This window comes from Ammospiza caudacuta, chromosome 4 (assembly GCF_027887145.1).
Source record: "Ammospiza caudacuta isolate bAmmCau1 chromosome 4, bAmmCau1.pri, whole genome shotgun sequence".
Lineage (NCBI taxonomy): Eukaryota > Metazoa > Chordata > Aves > Passeriformes > Passerellidae > Ammospiza > Ammospiza caudacuta.
Window position 1 is genome coordinate 31,174,714 of NC_080596.1, and position 19,057 is coordinate 31,193,770.

Genomic DNA, 19,057 nt, shown 5'->3' on the forward strand with positions numbered 1-19,057 from the left:
ACTCAAGTTTTTAGGCGTAGAGTGGATAACTCATCTTTTATGCTGCAAGCATTTGATGAAAGTTTAGCAATTCACTGAGGAGAAACTCCAGTTATATGGACCAAACTGGCTGTTTTGTTTACTAGTGCAAGGAAGCCATAGCGCTTCTGTTCCCTCCTGAAACTGATCAAGCTGCAAGACTATTTGCAAAATCCTCATGATGGACAGATCAAACCAATTAAATGCATTAAACCAAAAGCAGTGTGGAACTTCTGCATGAAGATCACAAGCAAAAATTGCTTTCTGTGTACCATAAGTTTCAATATCACTTATATTTTCAGTCATGTGAAAGCAAGATGGATCCCACCTCAACCCCCAGGATGACACTGTTGCAATTTGGACAATCTCCCAGCTTTTCACAGAAGCTCTCCATTCATCCCCTTGAGGCAGCCTGCAGTCCAGCAGCTTTGTGAAGCATGACAAAAAGTAGTGCCCATATATTCACTAAAAGGAGAAATTTCCAGTCTGAAATGTAGGGAATGCCCATACCTGATAAAGCTGCAGCTGCTCTCTCATTTCCTCCACCTGTCTTCCATACTCTGTGATGAGAGCTGACAAGCTAAGAAGTTGAAAAATATGATCAGAATAAGTTTTGGAAATGCTGAACTGCTCTGATAATTAACTAGTTTTAAAGAATTTTTAATCTAGAGCCCAGAACAGAGCAGTCACTTTTCTTGAGTTTCAGAATCAAATGAACAAATTTAATCACTACTTTTAAATAATGATTATTAACAACAAGGCTTCTAGATAGCAGAAATAGAACATATAATGGGATATTATAAATGACCATTAATACAATATTAATATTTCATTGGGTCACACAGAATCCCAAATATTAAAAGACTAGACTACAATGCAGAACACTGTAGTTCTACTTCTATACATTCTCCCTCCTAACATTTTCATAACTGCTAGCAGTTCTCTGAAAATTCTATATTAAAAGCTAAGAAGAAAAGCTAGGTTATTTTTGTAAGAGTAAATTACAGTGATCATGAAACCATTTACTGATAGACAACTGTCAGTCGAAGAGTACCAAAAAAAATTTTTAAACACATCCCCCAATTTCAACAGACAGTAGTTACCTGTGTTACCTAGATCTGTGCAGTCTTACCACAACTTTTGTTTATTCTCTCAAAACTTGGACTAGAAATCCCTTCATTCATCTCTCATCCTTTATTTTACAGCTTGTGGCAGTAAAGTCAGTAATTTAATTTACTGAATAAACACAATACCACCTAGAAAGAACTTTTACAGTAACACCTCTACAGACACATGTATACAGGACCTAGTTCACCTGGATATGTACACTCCTGTGAGCACATGACAATTTCCTTCAACTACACTGCAGCATTCCCATTTATCACTTGGAATCAGTTACCTTTGGTCCATCATCCTGGATCCTGATGTGCCATCACCACCAAGGGCATGCTCCTGTAATGGAGTAATAATTTAATCATTAGTAATTGCACATAAATGTATGTGTTCTTAAACTTTCATATGAAACCCAAAACTGTCTGTACTGTAATTTGCACACAATATGCCACAGAATTACTTTCAGGTTTATGTTCAAAAAACCTTGAGTGCTGTCCCAATATGAAAAAATAATAATATTTTTTTTCCTGGACATGCTTTGATTTCAAGCATAATTACATCTGAGGGAAAATCAACTCAATCTTAAAAGAACAATCATGAGTTTGTGTAAGAGCTTGGTTCATTTCCATGCATCTCAGCATCAGGAAAGCACTGAAGCCAGAGCTTCTGCACAAGCTTTCAGACAGGCTTAGGGTACCCAGCACAAAAAGCTACCTCAACATGAGGCCAATCTCTTAGAAAAGTGAAGTAGTGTACAGAATTACAAATCAGGTGCTCTTTCAGGGATAAAACTTTCAGAAATGCACCAAAAATACCACAATCCATTGTTAGGGCAGTTTTTTCTGTTGTTGCTCTGTTGTATGAAGGACCCAAAACAGGGCCAAACAACCCTGAAGTGAGCTGTGCTCCATATTTGGAAAGTTGCTTATCACAAAACACAATCAAAAAATTTTTTACTACTTCCTTGCCTGAGTTCCCATACCTGCTCAGCAGTAATTCCCAGAATCTCACTAGTTTCACAGTGTCCAAGTGCCATTTTTAGCCTCTGATCTGAAAAACAGCACATTTGAGAATCATGGCTATAACACAGGCCTCAATCTAAATAAATGGGACTGGCAGTCAGAAATATGTTTAACAATATAATGCTTCAAGGGCAAAAAAAAAATAAATTTCTAAAATCCTTCTATTTAGCACAACTGTTTAAAAAAATACTTTAAAAAAACCTATAGGAACTGTACTACTACTACTACTACTACTACTACTACTACTACTACTGAATTCCATTCCTGTTATATTCAGTTTTCTTTAAGAATTATTTTTTGCTCTGTTTTGTAAGAATCTGAGTAACACTTTTGTAACTGGAATGGGTAACAAAGAAGGAAAAACACGTTGGGAATGCAATGGCTGTATTTTGATTTAAACAACTTCTTGCCTATTTTTCTTGCTACACATCCCATGGTTTTTTTTACTAGTTCTAAACTTCTAAAGGAGGATATAGGAAAAAAACAGTGGGCACAGAAAGGAGATAACAGCAAAGGAATGCCAGGAAAGACAAGGGGAAAGTTGCTGCCCTTGCAAGCTACAGGTGCAAAAAGGGACAGATTTTAAACACTTATAGAAATTCACTTCCAACAGTAAAGCATTAAATACATTCTGAAAAAAGTTCAGCATTTACCACAAAAGTATGGAATGGAATGGAATGGAGGATTATTATTTGTAGGTCTGGCTATTAATATTTCAAAAAGAATTCAGGTAAAATTCAACCTTCTTTACAGCTACATATTTAACATGACAAATACTCTACAACATTAAGTATAATACTGGTTAGAGAATCTCATTTCAGATGCATTACACACATTCAGTGTTTTACAACTTTGATTTTACATTTGTGAAGAAAGAGAAACATTAATCCATGCATCAGGCTCAGAGTAGGCCTAAAATAACTTGGGGGCTCAGCTGGCATTGAAGGCAACTTCAAATCTTGTCCTGTGAAAATGTATAAATATATTAAAAAAAAAAATAAATTAAACTCTTTGATAGGAAAGGGAAAAATTTTAATTAATAATTTAAATTTTATTAAAGAATAATAAAGTACTGGAATGCTCTTCCCAGGGAGGTGGTAGAATCTCTGGATGTGTTTAAAAATAGACTGGACATGACACTTGGTGCTATAGTCTGGCTAAGGTGTTAGGGCATGGGTTGGACTCAATGATCTTAGAGGTCTCTTCCAACCTAATTATTCTGTGATCTCACAGTGAATTTAGTCTGAGTTCTACTTAGATTCCAAAGACTTACAAAAGAAGCTACAGCCAAAAGAAATATATATGAAAAGGCAACATGTAGGGGCATAGAATATAAGTAAATAAAGTAAGCATAGAACGGAATAGAATGGAATCTTACCCCATTAAGGAGCTGCAGCTGAGCTAATTACTAAAGATTAGGGCCAGGCTGATGTTAACAGGCCACACCTGTGGCCAACAAGAGCAGTGGTATAAAAGAGTGGATTGGTGGGATCTGGAGCCAGATGGCTGCTGCAAGGAGCAGGGACAGTCAGTGCTCAGAGGAACTGCCTGTGAGAAACATCAAGGAGGCATGGAACTCTGAGGGTATGGAACCTTTGTAATATAGTGACAACAGCAACGTTCTAATATTTGAAAAAGTATAATTGTTTCATGCTACAGGATAATAAGGACTCTTGCAAAGCCCAAGAAAGATATGGATTTTTGAATCAGGATGACTGTGTTATCTCAGACAGAAGCTTTTCTGCTGTCCTTGGAATCAAAAGTTGGCTTTTCACCTTTGCTAGCATGTGGAGCTTGGTACCCAGTGGAATTCTGAGGTCTGAGTGATGGAGCTGCCACACTGCATGCACTGTGACCTGCTGCTGCTGTGCTGCAAGTTTTCCTGCAGCATTCCTTGGGGACAGGGACATTCCTTGGGACAAAGTTCCTACCCCATCTCCAACTCCCAGGAATATAAACTCAGCAGATGCAAATTTGTTTGGCCAGTTATTTTGTTGCTAACTCAGATGTACTCTGATTAAGTCGTATTAAATCCATCAAGTAACACATAATTAAAAATACCAGTTTTAATCTGTAAAGCAAATTTTGTGAATAATTGGCAAGAGAGCTTTCTAAAGTGTAGGAAATGCCAATCACTTGTTTTAAAACTTTAGAAGTTTAATAATAATAAAATGGTTATAAAAATAGCAATATAATTAGAGTAATAATAATTTGGACAATTGTGATTAGGACAATAAGAACAAATAGGTACAGGTAGTCTGAGTACCTTTTTCTAGGCAAGATAAGCCTGAAAAAGGACGCACATTAACAGAGGATTAACCCTTAAAAACAATAACCTGTTGTTTATAAAACATATTTATACACCTCATCCATGATACATAAATTCCATTCAAACACAGAATTCTGTCTGGGCAGTGTCACTTTCTTCCTCTTAATCCTGAGAGTGTCTTCAGAGCTGAGCAAGGCAGGAAGAAGTTTTTCTTCTGATAATGGAGCAATAAATAAATTTTCTCTGCAAGATTTAGGTGTCCTCTGGCTGCTAGCTCAGTGCAAGTACCTCAATCCTTTCTTTAAAAAAACCCTCACATATACAGTTTCTATTTTAACATTATATTATAACCTAAACCACTACTTAAAAAAATTAATACAGCATAACTTTCTAACACAACACATATAATATTCATTTTAATATTTGCAAAAAGCCAATCATAAAACATGAATTTTTCACACTGTGGTTTCATTACTGTGAAAAATGCATATTTTGACTGGCTTTTCTCAAATATTAAAATGAATATTATATGTGTTGTGTTAGAAAGTTATGCTGTATTAATTTTTTGAAGTAGTGTGTTAAATATAGTTGTAGGTTGTAACAAAATGTTAAAATAGAAACTATGCCATGTAGGATCCTTTTTTTTTTAAAGAAAGGACTTGCAGCGAGACAGCAGCCACAGGACACCTGAATCTTTCAGAGAAAAATAATTTATTGCTCTCTTATCAGAAGAACCGAACTTTTTCCTGCCTTGAAGGCGCTGTCAGGGTTCAGAGGAAGAAGTTGACACTGCCCAGACAGAATCCTGTGTTTGAATGGAATTTATCCATCATGCATGAGGTGTATGAATATGCAACCGGTTGTTGTTTTTAAGAGTTAATACTTTGTTAACGTGGATCATTTTTTGGGCTTATTTAGCCCAGAAAGAGGTACCCGGACGTCCGTAACTCTTTGGTTCTATTGTCTCATATTGTCCTAATTCAAATTGTCAAAATTACTATTACTCTAATTGTATCACTCTTTTTATAACCATTTTATTACTACTAAAATTTCAAAATTTTTTTAAAAAGCAAGTGCTTGGCGTTTTTCACAATTACCAAAGAGCCATTCCTACAAAAACACGTGCTTTTGGCCATCACCTCATTAGCCGTTTTAATTGCTGCGGTTTCGCTAACTAAAAGCACTCCCCTCACTGCGGAAACCTACGGAACGCAAACCTTCAAAACCTTCACACTGGCAGCGAATTTAAACCCTCGTTGCCCGCACTCACCCGGCCGCGCCTCGCTCCCGGCTTTCCCCGAGAAAACGGCACGAAGCCCCGGGGGGAAGAGGCCGCTTGTCCGGCTGGGGAGGAGGGAAGGAAACCCGGAGCAGTGCCGGAGGAGGGAAGGAAAGCCAAAGCGGTACCGGAGGATGGAAAGAAGACCCAGAGCAGTGCCGGGGGATGGAAGGAAAGCCAAAGCGGTACCGGAGGGAGGGAAGGCGGCTGGAGCTCGCTGGCGCTGAGGGCGGGACGCGCTCCCCTCAGCCGCCGGGGCCGCGGGGCGGGGGCAGCGGGCAGAGCCGCCCCTCCGCTCCTCCCAGAGCCCGCTCGGTAAGGAGGCAGCCCCGGTACCAGCGGAGCCACAGCCGCTCCAGGGCCCCGTGGAACAGCCTCACAACCGCTGAGGGCCGGGCCAGGCCCGGCCTCTCTCTCCGGGTCGGCAGCGCCGCCCCCGTCACGTGGGGAGCGGCCATGGCGGGGCCCTGGGGCCGGGTGGGAGGAACGCCTCGTTAAACTCTGTTTGCGGGGGGTTGTCTGCTTGCTGTGGGTTAAAGATGGGCTTTTAAACTTCCCTTCGCTGGTTAAAGCTCCCGTCGGCGCTTAAATTTCCCTTCGCGAAGACAATCGGGCTGTGGCCGGAGCAGCAGAGCTCTGCCCGCCGGGGGCTGTGGGCAGGCGGGAGCGGCCGCTGCTCCCGGGGAACCGGCGGCAGGAGGAGAGGACACAGCCCAGGTTGGACTTTAGGAGTAATTTCTTTATAAAAATAGTGATTCGGCTTTGGAACGAGCCGCACACTGTCCCTGGAGGTGTTTAAGGAAAGGCTGGATGGCAATGACTGCAAATGAAAGCTCGAACTAGTTGTTTCATTTCCTTGTGTCTCAAACATTAAAAGTTTTCCTCTCAGTCTGTTTTTCTGATGTTAGCAAATCCTCTAAATTATGTAGTGGAGGCCGTTTTGTTTTATCTGTCCTCTTGTTTAATATTTCTGGTGGTTTTGGAAGGTATTTATTTAGATGTATGTGTGAAAAGCCTTAAGCTTTACGAGATGTCAGTGTAATTTGTAACCCTGCAGGTATAAACGCTATGAGAAACGGCATTTATGTAACTATGTTGTTACAGATAGGTAACACTGTTAGGTTTTTTTGTTACAGAGCTAGTTTGTTTCAGTTCTGATGTTTACAAACGTGATTTGGTAATTGACCAAAGTGTGTGTTCTTTTTTCTTTTTCCTGGGCAGCCAAAGGGCAATTCATGCCGAGGTGGAATCTGAGATCTTCTTTGACAGAATTTTTCTTCTTCAGCTGTGTAGTACCCGAAGATGGAATTCCTCATTGAGCACACCTGGGATGGTTTGCCTGTGAGCCACGAGCCGGTTTCAATTGGGCTGAGGCCGGATAATGCAGGATTGCTGATGGAAATTCGGGCTCCTTTCTTTAATGAGCCTCCAGCACCTCCCGGAGAGCCAGGGAAACCTTTTGGTGGGCTCTGGGACTATGAGGGTAAGCGTAACTCTTCTGCAAATATATCTGATTTCTGTAGGCACTGATCTTTCTCTGTATTTCATATGCCTGGTCTTTTTTAAATCTGTGATAATTCTTTTTTTTTTTTTTTTTCAAAACAACCCCAAAACTGGAGTTCAGTAATCTGTGTTGATTTCAATGATTTTGAAGTTGACTTCCTGATCCTGTCAATAGTATATGCACTCAAACTTAGGTTTTGAGTTACTGATGCAGCTTGTGAACTATCAGAGGCTTGACATATTTAAGTATCAAAATAATTTTGTGGTTTATATATATAGATTTAAAAGCCTTTGTGGAAGGAGAAGTGAAATCCTAAAGATCGATTTGACTTCTGCTTTAAGAAGTGGAGTGTTTTAATAATTTTTCCAGCGTTCCTTAGAGGAATAGGAAGGTGTGAAACGCAGAAATTACACCTCATGAAATGCAGTTCAAATTGTACCTAAATGAAATAGGGAAAACTCTCATGGTAGTGCTGGGTGTTTTCTCCTTTCCTGTCCATACTGTCACTTTTACCCATTGCTTTCAGTATTGCAAGAATTTAATATTTCTAGCAGTTCCTCACATCCTGATTATTGAGCTCTTCTGATTCGAGCTCTTCTGATTCAAACTCTACTAAAATTCTCTTTGGTGTTATTATAATAAATATGCTTAAGTAAAAATAAATATATCAGTAATATCATAATTCAAACTGAAATTTTCTAATAATGTCATTGCTGTCAGAAACACTGTTGTAATTTTACATGAGAAACACATTGTAGTTCTATTCTGTGTTCCTGAAATGTGATTCTAATGTCATATGCAGCTTTCAAGTACACCTGGAACAGAAATCCTCTATCCAAAATATCCCTCTACAGGGAAAAACTATTGAAGAGCTAAGTGCTTTCTTATTATTTTGGAGATTTAACAGTTTTAGTTACAGGGTGTGTGCCCTGCTCTGAATGTGTGAGTCTATTTCCCGTCTATTTCCTTTCCCTGCTGCATCAAGCTAAGTGTTTTCAAAACTGGAATTTGTAAAGATAATCAAGTCAGTGCAGCACTTTATAAAGCTCTTTGTGATCACAGCAATTGAAGAGAAGAGCTCCTGAAGCTGGAATTGTGGCACAGCATTTTGAATATTTGGTTTGTAGCTACTGTGTATGTGTCAGTAGTGAGTCAGGCTCTGGCATGGCATAGTCAAAACCCATGAAAGCTGAGTTGTATTAGTGGGATATGAAGATCTCAGGATGTTACGGAATAGTTAATATAAAACACTTGACAGCTTGTTTGTTTGTTTTTGTTAAATTTTTTTGTTTTGATTTGTTTTTTTTTTTTTTTTTTTTTTCAGTTGTAGAAGCATTCTTTCTGAGTGACAGAAGTGAGCAGTATTTGGAAGTTGAGCTGTGTCCGTAAGTGCAGCACTGATAAAATCCCAAAAGTTAACTTGGGGTTTTTTTTTAAATTTTTTTTTTACACTTGCAGTTCTGATGCTTGTGAGACACATGTATGGTATGAGGGGGGCTAGACACAGCAGCTGGCTCAGTATGGGGACTGTACGTATTTGTGGTGCTATAATGCACTAATAACTTGACATAATTTTAGGAAAACTGTGCTCTGATTCTTTGACAGCCATGGGCAGTACTTACTGCTGCTGCTTTCTGGCAGAAGAAAAGCATGGAAAGTAAGTGCTCAAGTACATTCATAATGACTTTTATTTAACTACTTCCTCATCCAAAGATAGTCAATACCTCTTATTTAATTTTTTTTCTCCTCCTTTAACAGGAACAACTTCCTTTGGAGTTTGAGGTGACCAGAATGGAAACCAGATGGGAGGGTAAAGCTCTTCTCCCTTGGAGTTATTTCCCACCATGCACTGACAAGTTCAATGCATTTGCAATTCATGGCTCGGGAGAGGAGAGAAAATATGAAGCACTTTATCCTGTGCCTCCACACCAAGTGCAGGAAGGACAGGAACCAGATTTGTAAGCATAAAATAAACTCTTCTGTAAAAGGGCTGCACTGTTGTTGGAATACTTGAAAAAGCTGATCTGGTTTTTGGATTGAATGCCCTTAATATTATTATACTACTTAGCTCTGGGTCCATGGTGCTGTACTTCATATAAAGCACTGTAGTTAGTGCTTGGTTTCCATGATAGGTGCATAAAAAATGGCACTTTCAGTACCATTGGAATCTGCTTTTATCACCTTTCTCATCTAAATCACGGGTAGGTTGTTCTACGTTTCCTTCTTGACTTCAGCTCTTCCTGGAGTGTTGTTTTAGTGATAATATCACCAGATACCTTTCCAGTAAATCTCTTCTGCTCCTCCCCTACTGCTCTGAAAGCTTTCACCTCTACAGATGGTTCCATGCTCTGGGAAAAAATTGTAAAGGCAGACTAAACAAAAAAAAAAAAAAATTAAAGGATAGCCCATATCAATAGAAAAAACAGCAAATGTGGATTTTTAAATTGTGCTTTGAGCCTGTTTATTTTCTTTGCCTGTGAGGCTGAGATGATCTGGTAAAACCTGTTACTCCTGAGCATTTTGTACAAATGAACCAGCTCTAGAGAACACACTATAGCTCTTAAAAAACTTGTCAGACAACATAAGTGATGGTAGGATAAATATTAGATAAATTACCCTTTAAGAAAAAATAAGCTTCTGCAACTGTATATTAAAAAAAAAAGTCTGAGCTATTATTAATGAAGCATATCAGTTTTCAGTGACAAATGGAAATTTTTATTTTATTTTATTGCACTGGAGAATGGCTGTAATACCTTCTCAGAAGGAATTCTTTCTATATTAACCCTTTCAAAAAAACGCTTGTGTTTTTCAGATGTTGGTAGCAGATGAAATTGTGTGAAGAGACTGTTCCTTGCTGATATCATTACTCTGTTTGTCTTTACCCTTACAGATAACTACAAAAGTTAGGATTTTGTTTATTTCTCTTTTGTTTGCAGTCATTGTTTGGAGTTTTTCAAAGACTTGAACCTGAAAGAACTAACAGGAGCAGACTGGAAGCAGCCTGAATCAGATATATGGAAATCTCTCACTAAATGAATGGATGGAGGCATAAATTTTTGTAGTGTTGGAGTTGGCTGGAGCTGTGTGGAAACAACTTCCTCATTCTGAGCAGAGGTTGTAGGTACCAGATTAGCAAGGCTTTCCTTGGCACCAAAATCATGGATCAGTCTGAAAATCAGCTGCAAAGCTTGTGGATCTGCTGATTCTAAATGTCTGAGTGGCTTGGACTTTTTAATCTGTGCAAGAGATGAATCTGCTGCTACCAGTGCAGGAAGAAAAATGTGCTGAAATTGCAGCTGTGCTTTTGTGAGAGCTCTGAAGTCTGACAAGGCCAATACCTGGATTGAATTTTTTTTGTTTACTCTAGTTGCTGTATTTTAACTGCTGCTTGTTTGTTTGTTGACTGCTGAAGGAGATCCTTATGTGCCTAGATTTTTTGCTTACAGTCAGGAGGAAGAAAAAAATGGATTTTGGAGGCTCAGTACTTGGCCTGCCAGAGGGATAACACTGCCCTTTCCTATATGTTCCTGTGCATGAAGTTTTCTCTTGCTTAATGCCAAAGGGGAAACTTATTCTGTCCCACAGACCTCTCTGTGGAGTGCCTGATGGTGTTTAGGGGCAGAGGATAGATTTACAAAAGGTTTTATGTGTTTCAGGTGAAGATTTTGGGACAAATCATGCTCAGTAAAATCTTTTGGCATAGTTGTGTGCATGCAAAAGCAGGTTTTTTTTCCTAAGGCTTGTCATATCACTTCAAGAATTTATCTCAGTTGTCTGAGAATTTTTTTTGGCATTCCCCTGAAGGCTGGAGATACTCTAGGTGTACATTTTCTGTGTATGGGCATGAGTCATTTTAACAATATTGAATATTAGGTGGCAACATGTAATCTGTAAACCATCACCAGATTTACAAATCATATGTTCCTTCTTTTTGGTCTAGCTTAGCAGCTGCTGCTTGATTGTGGCTGCTGATTTAATAAACACATTTTGATGGTCCCATTTTTCTCTGCTGCCTTTCAGCTTCACTCTAGCTGTAAGTTCTGCCTGAGAAGAAGGGGGGAACATCTGACCTTTGTGGAGAACATCTCAGTGTGGTTAATATCTGAGATAAACTCTGAACTAACATGCTTTGTTTAGCTCTAGATTCCTTCCTTGTACTTTCAGTTTTATAGAACTGTGCTTTCAAATTAGAAGATATTAGATTTTTGTGTTTTTTTTTTTTTCCTGTGGCAGACTTTGGCATGTCAGTGCACTCAGCCATCCAATTTGCTCTGTTTCAATTAGACAGTATAGGTTCCTTGCTGTAAAGTGCCATCTGTTGAAAATTGTTAGTATTGTACCATCAGTTGTTTGGCTTCTTTTCTACCTTCTATCCATGTACAGTTTTCTAAAGAATGACATCAGTCTGAAATAATGAAAAATTCAACAGATATTGATTAAAGTATCATTTAGACATTGATGCCTCAAAGCTGCTTTAAAAGTTTTAGTCAAAACCAAAATGCCATTTGGCAAAACTTTTGGACTTTGTCAAAAACCTGCGTGCAAAGGTTCAAAATGGGTGTACTGCTTTTCTCACAAAGGTTGTTTTCCTCTGAGGAATGATACTTTGTATGTAAAAGATAGTAAATAAAATGTTTATTTTGCTTGTTTATTCCTACTTCAAACTGCTTTGCATTTGACTTTGGATGTAAATTATGAACTTGGAGGGAAATCGATTATTTTCCCCAAATAAGTAATTTAAAATAAAAGCATCAAGCATCGTCCTTGTAGTATGAAATGCAAGTGCTAGATGCTCCAGAAAGTGGAAATTATGTTTGCACTCCCAAAGACCTTGTTCTTTATGCTTCTTGCCACTAGGTGGGAGAAGAAGGTTGTCTAAACTGTGCCTTGGTGCTGCCAGCCTAGTCGCCCTTACAGATCCATTCCTTCTTGCTGTATCCTTGCTTTAGAAAAAGGGTATTTCAGTCAAACTGATGCTGGTTTATTTTGGTTTACTTGAGACATTTTTGTTGCAAGAAACACTTGTCATCTGTGCAGTTACAGTTTTGATGTTTGCTTTCCTGCAGGGCTATTTTCAAAAGTAATTTTTGAGGCAAAACCAATGGAAGATAAACTCCACGAGGTGCCAGTCAATCTGTAGTATAAAAGTAGTTGTTTGGTGTTCAAATGATTTGTGTTATTCAGGCTTTAATTTTTTTTTTGCAAATGTCATTAATAGTCTCTGGCAAACTTTCCAAAAAGGCTGGTTTGAATTCTGAAGGAATCTATTTCATTTAATAGAGGCTGTTTTGTGAGAGGTGGTGCATCCCTTCAAGGGTGAGGCTTCAGTGGTTCAAACAACCTGCAGTGAAACAACATGAAAACTGTGGCTTAAGAGGGATAGAAAATTTGTTTTCTTCAATACAAAAAATGTAAAAAAAAAAGTAAAATTAAGTAAAAAAAAAATATGTATAGAAAACTTGAATGGTAATGTTACTGGTAGAAGTGATTTGTACCTTTAACACAAAGCTGGAGCAACTTCAGCTTCTAAGATTTCTTGTAGTGATCCTGCATGTTGAGGTTTTTTTGGATGCAAAAGCCTTTAACAGGAGTACAATTTTTCTCGTGTCTTTGAAAACTTTAAAATATTTTTTCTGGTATGCCAGGTCAGATATTAGAACTAGGAAGCTCTAATTTCTTTCAGGACCATATATTTTTTGATTGCTGTAGTTAATACAACTCCTGCTTTATCTGTTCCAGTTATTAGATACATGAGTGAGTTGATATTTGTACTGGCCAGCACCATGATGATAAATTACTGCTGAATGTGATGTTAAGTACTATGTTGCTTGCAGTTCCTTTCTTCAAGGCTGTTTTGTGCCTCTGAAAGGCACAGCCCAGAGTGTTTTGTGTTTTAATTTCTGACGATGTAAAAATCCTTTGGAAATGTGAATGGCACAGTGCATAATTTGCTGCACATAAAGTTTAAAAGAATTTTTCCCTGGTACCAAGGCAATCTCTAAAGTGGAATTCATTGCATTTAATTATGGTACTTGTAGAATAATGATGCTGAAATTTGATAGTTAACCTGCATTTATTTAGTTGGTGATTCCTTTCTCTTTTTCTTTTGTTGAGTGCTTTGGTTTACTACAGTGTCTCTGAGCAGTGCTTCAGCAAAAGTACGGGGAGCTGTGTTAAGCCTGATTTATTTGCACAGGTTGTATAAACAGCTGTGTATAAACATATAAACAGCCTCAGTGAGATCAATACAACACTCATCATAAACTGTATTGCAGTTACGCCTTTGCCCATCTACTTGTCTGTCTGCTGAAATTAGTATTGTCAGGAGAATTCTGTTCTGTTCAAGCTTGTTTTCATTAGTCTGTTCCTAACCAAGTGAAAGCCTTGGCTGCAGGGGGTCTGTGGGAGGCTTTCCAGCGATGGATCAGGAGGCACTGTTTGTGTCTGCACTGGCTACGAACATACCAAAATATTTTCCTGTTTCTTTTTCAGCAATTATGCTGTAGACTCTCCCAAAGTGTGTGTGTAAATACGATCTGCCAGTTCTGTAGTGTATTTGCAAATACAAATGTATTTTTAAATGTGGTAGACCAGAGCTATTAAAATAGCTGAGGTAAACATTACTCAAGTAAAATTAAATTACCACGTCCTTTCTGCTGTTTTGAAACCAGCCCAGCCAGACTAGTCCAGTGGCTTTCTTGGAATATGGAACAGATTCTAGTGGGGGAGAAAAAAGTAGTTTTCAGATGTTACCTTTTTATAATACAGAAATTCCCTCTGTAGAGCACATTTGTTGCCAATTTAATCTCGCCTTTCATTTCATGAGTTATTTCTCTTGAACTCAGCCTCTGCAGGCAATGAAATTTATATCTTGTTGCCACTAGTAGCTGTCACAAAATTATTCATCTCTAATTCTAGGCAATGTAATTGGTTCACTTCTTACTGCTGAGTTTGCTTCCTTCAGCAAATGAAACTGTTTGGAAACTGGTACTTTCTCAGTGCTTTATAGCTTATACAAGCCATAGCATTTATATTTAATAGTGTCTGGCACTTTAAAGAACTGGTTCTTGTTTTAAAATTGCATATTAGTTTCCTAAATGTTAACAGGGTAGGCTGTAACCTCTTATGCCAAGTATCTGCTTTAAACCTTTTTAATTTCAGCAAAATATTTAGTGGTTTCAGAGGGAGGGTATTTCATGATGTCAGAAGACAGAACTGTGGTCTTGTAGCTCCTTAAATTCCTGTGACTTCTGGAATGAAATGTTGGGACTTGGTGAGAGGTCCACATTGTCAGGAGTCTTTTTGTAATTTCTGTGAAGCAGCTTTTCAGAAGAGCACAGCTTGAGAGGTGAATTCTCTGCGGAATCTGCTGGGAGCAGGAATCCCCCCCTGGCAGGCAGAATTGCCAGGGTTTGACTTTGTCAGTGGGAAGTGTTCTTTGTGCCTGGCAGGGGCAGGTTCTGGGATGGGGAATGCCCTTTGATTGGGAGCTCAGGCTGGGGCTGCCTTCAGCCATGCTGGGAGCAGAGCAAGGTGATATTTCCCTTTACTCTGCTGCCACTGTGTGCTTGAGAAGGTTCTGTGGACTCAGTGGGAGGCTGACTGGGAAAGGTACATGGCAGAAAGATGAAGGGATGGGTTTAGAGTATATAAAATCAAATTAAAGAAATCCTCTCAGCATAAATTTGAATTTGGGAGTGTGATAAGATAAGCATGTGCTCTCTTCCTTACTCTTTTTTAGGCATCTACCTATGCAAAAAGGTTACTGTGCTGGAAGGATTGTTGGCTGGAAGTACTGCAGCTACTCTTGTAGCTGGAAACCCAACTGAAGGAATTGTTTTGTGATTCCCTGCAGTGGTTTCTCATTACTTACAAGCTATACTAGAGCTGTGTGCTAGTAGCTGGGGGCAAAGCAGAGTTCCTTGCTGATGTTCTCAAAACTCTCTTGCTGAGCAAAGCTAGTGAGAAGTGGAAGCAGAAAGCTGCCAGAATTCAGAGAATTGGGAAGCTCAGACTTTGCTGTTGTGGGCTAAGTGGAAACCATAAATGAAGAGAGAATGGGAAATCTCCACATGTCTTGCTGGTAACAGATTCATTCTCTTCATGCTCTCTATGGGGTGGAATGAGAGTACAGCATAAATCATAGAATTGTTAAGGCTGGAAGAGACCTCTGAGATTGAGTCCAGCTCTTAAACTAACCCTGCCATGTTCACCACTATCTCATGTCCCATAATCACTTTTTTTTTTGAATGCTTCCAGGGACTGTAGTGATTTCACCACTTTCCTGGACAAGCCTGTTCCAGTTTCTTGAAGTGGGCAGGCAGTTGTGGCTCCTGTGTGATCAGCCTCTCAGTGAAGTTCACATGATACATGTTGTTCAGTGGAGTGTAGGATCATACAGTCATAGGCTAGAAATTAAATATAAAATGTGTAAGGCTGCAGAGCACTTGCTCACCTCTGAACTCTTGAGCAGCTGATGCCACAATGCCTTTCTGTGCTCCTTTATATTCTTGGATGGATCCCTTCAATCACCTCTGCAGGCTCTTTTGTGCTGAGGACAATAGGTGGAGTGCTACCAGCCTGTATATCACAAATCACTGTTCAAGCTAACATTAATCATATTTCCTTACACTCTTAAATAGGTCTAACTGTCTTATTTGTATTTTGAAATTGTTGATAAACCTGTGTACAAAGCAAGAGTCAAGTCTTCCTTTAAGGGATCTCATGCATCAAGCTCTGTCAGATGATTAATATTGTTCTTTGAGTAGGAAGTGGGGACTATATTTTATCTGTTCAGATATTGTTGATGAGATGATCATTAGAGAAGTCTGGCATGAAGAATGGTTTTGGATTTATAGTGCAGGCTGCTGCCTAAAAGGAGACGTCTTTATCTTGCCAGTGCCTTTGGCTTGACATGTGCTCACAGTAGAATTTTTCAAGTCACAGAGTTAGTCTTTCAAGACAAGGGGAATTTTTTTATATACTGGAATCCTTCAGACTTGAGTCTGTTTCCACATGCTACACCTCTGAAGTGTCAAGGCTTATTGAGATTTAACGTTTAGGATTGGAAAAGAATGTCTGAGCTAATGAGAAGGGGATTTTTTTTCCTTTTTATTTCTGCACCTGTTTAGGTATAATAGAGAAGTAAATGGACTGCTTTCCAGCTTTCCATACCAGTTAGTCTATTTGATGCTTGTGTGAGGCCCTCCAGATTAATTAGCAGGTTTAGTAAATGATACAGGAAAGACTAATCACATTCTGCATGTGTTAGCTTGAGTGTGCCAAGACTTTGCTTTCACCCTCCTGAGTCTACAATGCCTGAAGTGCTTCAAATCCTGATGGCTTTGCTTATGAGATTGCAATTTATCTGTTAAAATGAGGGTTATTGCACAGATTCTGTGTCACCTGCACTGACTGACTGCTTGGTGCTCACTGTAATGTGATATGCAGAGTAAATAACCTCTCTGGTTATTAACACCTTCTCCCTCTATATATATATAAAATACATCTATAGATATTTACATATGTATAGATGTATTCTGAAAGTCCTCTGTAATTTTCAACAACATCTGTTTTTTTTTTGATGAAATCTATTTTTTTCCTGATTAGCAAGACCACAAAAACCTCCTTAGAGAAGAGTTTTATCTGAAGATCTGTGCAGCTTTTCTCCTTTCTGTCTTTAGCTTGTGTATCAACATTTACATCTCAAAATGTTGGTTTAGCCAAAACAGCCCTTAAAAATTGCCTTTTAGTCAGAAGAATTCTCTGCTCCATATAAACTTAATGAAACATCTGTTTTTTTTTCCCTCCACTTGTAGAAAGATCATTTAATTAAACATTGATGGTGCTAATTGACAAATGTGATGACTCCTTTAAACTGTTAAATATACTACTATTAAAATCAGTCATTTCTAAGTAAAAGTTAATGGCTAGTTTATTAGAACTACTAATTGCCTAGTTTTTCAGCAGATGGAATGAATTTAATTATGGTCATAAGGACTAGATTGTTTAAAAATAAATTGCAGGCATTATGCAAAATGAGTTTTTTTGGTTTTCAGTAGGGCACACTGTGGGAGACCGTTTAGAGAACAAGTAAAAAGTAAGGAATGTTTTCCCATTGCCCCTTGGAAGATTCAGGTTTGAAAGTTAGTGTTAAACTGCCAGTGTCTTTTCTGACTTAGCTGTGATGTTCTCTAAGCCTTATCAAGAGTAGAATTAATTGTGGGTGATTGTGTGTCTCTTCAGCATCTAATTAGAACATCCTAATTAAAAGCTCTTTTGTGAAGCCTGCTTTCCATTGGATTTGTGTTCCATGTTCCCTGAGCCCTCTACTGCATTAGAAACCACCTAAGAATCTCAGGTCTTGTTAGAGGAGTTTGTAATTGCTGTCAGACTCTCATTTTGCTGAGTATCCATCACCAGCTTCACACAAGTGGAGACAACAGGAATCCACTGAGATTTTATTCTTTAAGAAAAGCTTTCTTTGCTTGTGTACCTTTCAGTAAACTGTGTGCTTGCATTTGATATCTTAACAGGTTTTCTGAAGCAATCTGAAGCTTTTCATATTTGCTTAAGCTCCATTAGCACTGGTATTGAAGGCTGTTTCCATATCTCCTGGTGAAACGTTGGCAGAGCCTCAAGTGATGTGTGGATCTGAAAGGCTGGGTGTTAAAAGCCATTGCACACTGGAAGAGCTCTAATTTTGAGGAAACAAATGATGCCACCTGTTTCCCAATCTGGAATGCTGATATTTGTGATTGGCTGTGTCAGGCCCTAAGTTGCAGTGAGCCCCCTTGTACAGCACAGTCCTTTGGAATTGAGTTAAATTGGAACACTGAAACCAGAGAAGTCACACCAAATTCTGCAGGGGGCATGGTAGATGATGAGATTGTAATTTCAAATGTCCATTCTGGCTTTGTTAAATTAGTCTTGTTGTTCCCAGAAAACTCTGTTAGAATTACCTTGCTATAATGATTTGGATATGGATTAGATTTAAAGCATTTAGACTGAATCAAGTTTGGGCCAAATTCTGGCACTTGCTGGGCATCATCTGGATCATTTTGTGATCAGTAAGAAGTGCAATCCGGTATTCTAATAATTGTGGATTTTCTAATGATGTAAAAAGAGGTGAGACCCATAATGGTAAAATTAATTTTTCTAGTATTTCTTCTTTTAATGGTTTTCCAATTAGCAATTTTCGTTCTTTTCACCATCTTCTCTGTAATCTTTATTTCCTTCTGGTTTCTAAAACCTGTAAATTTCATTTAATTTGTTCTACTGTGCTAAAGTTAAGCAGTGAAATGATGTCCTTTGAGTAATAACAGGATCCCTCTGTACCCCTTGTAAACCAGAAAGCTGTTGAGTATCTCTTTACGTTCAAGTTCACACTTAAACTCCATGAAATACAGAGCTGATTTTCCCCTGTTAATTGTGACAAAGTCCAACCTCACAGTGGCACATTGTGCAGAATGCAAAGATGTTTTTTCAGTAGCTTTTAGCTCAGACTTTGAGCTAACTGCACACTTAAGTTAATGTTTTTAGAGTAAGATGATGTATTTTTCAACAAAATATTTGATCTCATCTAAAGGGCTTTTTTTTTTTTTTTTTGTATCCTAGATTTTTGTGGAGGTACTTTTATGCATGTCTGCAGCATTTTGTGTTTCTGCAAGTACATCAAGTGAGTAAAAGTGGAGCCCACTGCTCTTATAAGCACATAAATATTCTTTATCATCCACCACTTTCTGTCCTAATGGGTAGCACTCAGGTTGTTGCAGGTATTGTAATATCTAACTGTGCAGTAACCAAGGCTAAAGAAGAGAGTAATTTTCCTGATTTATCTTAATGTTTTATAT

The 19,057-nt window shown here is 38.6% G+C and overlaps 2 protein-coding genes across 3 annotated transcripts in view; one reads left to right on the forward strand and one right to left on the reverse strand.

Moving 5' to 3' along the window:
• SCLT1 (sodium channel and clathrin linker 1) overlaps positions 1-5,910 on the reverse strand; it is a 30,195-nt gene extending 24,285 nt beyond the window's left edge. The window contains exons 1-4 of the mRNA XM_058803970.1: positions 5,693-5,910; positions 2,114-2,181; positions 1,418-1,470; positions 529-598 (exon numbers count right to left, since the gene is read on the reverse strand). Of these exons, the coding sequence (XP_058659953.1) occupies positions 529-598; positions 1,418-1,470; positions 2,114-2,167 (177 nt within the window). The 5' untranslated portion in view covers positions 2,168-2,181; positions 5,693-5,910. The remainder of the gene's footprint in view (positions 1-528; positions 599-1,417; positions 1,471-2,113; positions 2,182-5,692) is intronic.
• A 268-nt stretch (positions 5,911-6,178) lies between these two features.
• On the forward strand, positions 6,179-13,080 carry C4H4orf33 (chromosome 4 C4orf33 homolog). Of its 2 annotated transcripts, XM_058803971.1 has the most exons (7): positions 6,179-6,418; positions 6,987-7,184; positions 8,530-8,590; positions 8,664-8,690; positions 8,811-8,862; positions 8,964-9,163; positions 10,142-13,080. In XM_058803971.1, exons 2-7 carry the CDS (start codon positions 7,004-7,006, stop codon positions 10,239-10,241), a joined length of 621 nt encoding a protein of 206 aa, XP_058659954.1. In that variant the 5' UTR covers positions 6,179-6,418; positions 6,987-7,003; the 3' UTR covers positions 10,242-13,080. The 2 variants fall into 2 exon arrangements, with proteins under 2 accessions (XP_058659954.1, XP_058659955.1); XM_058803972.1 differs by lacking the exon at positions 8,664-8,690 and having other exon boundaries at positions 6,923-7,184.
• Positions 13,081-19,057: the final 5,977 nt, after the last annotated feature.

What these genes read in the sequence shown, in the direction of transcription:
- C4H4orf33 (XM_058803971.1), top strand. Translation starts at nt 7,004, where the DNA reads ATGGAATTCCTCATTGAGCACACCTGGGATGGTTTGCCTGTGAGCCAC. An exon ending in TTGGAAGTTGAGCTGTGTCC is followed by an intron (nt 8,591 to 8,663) that starts GTAAGTGCAGCA and finishes TTACACTTGCAG; the next exon opens with TTCTGATGCTTGTGAGACAC. An exon ending in GCAGAAGAAAAGCATGGAAA is followed by an intron (nt 8,863 to 8,963) that starts GTAAGTGCTCAA and finishes CTCCTTTAACAG; the next exon opens with GAACAACTTCCTTTGGAGTT.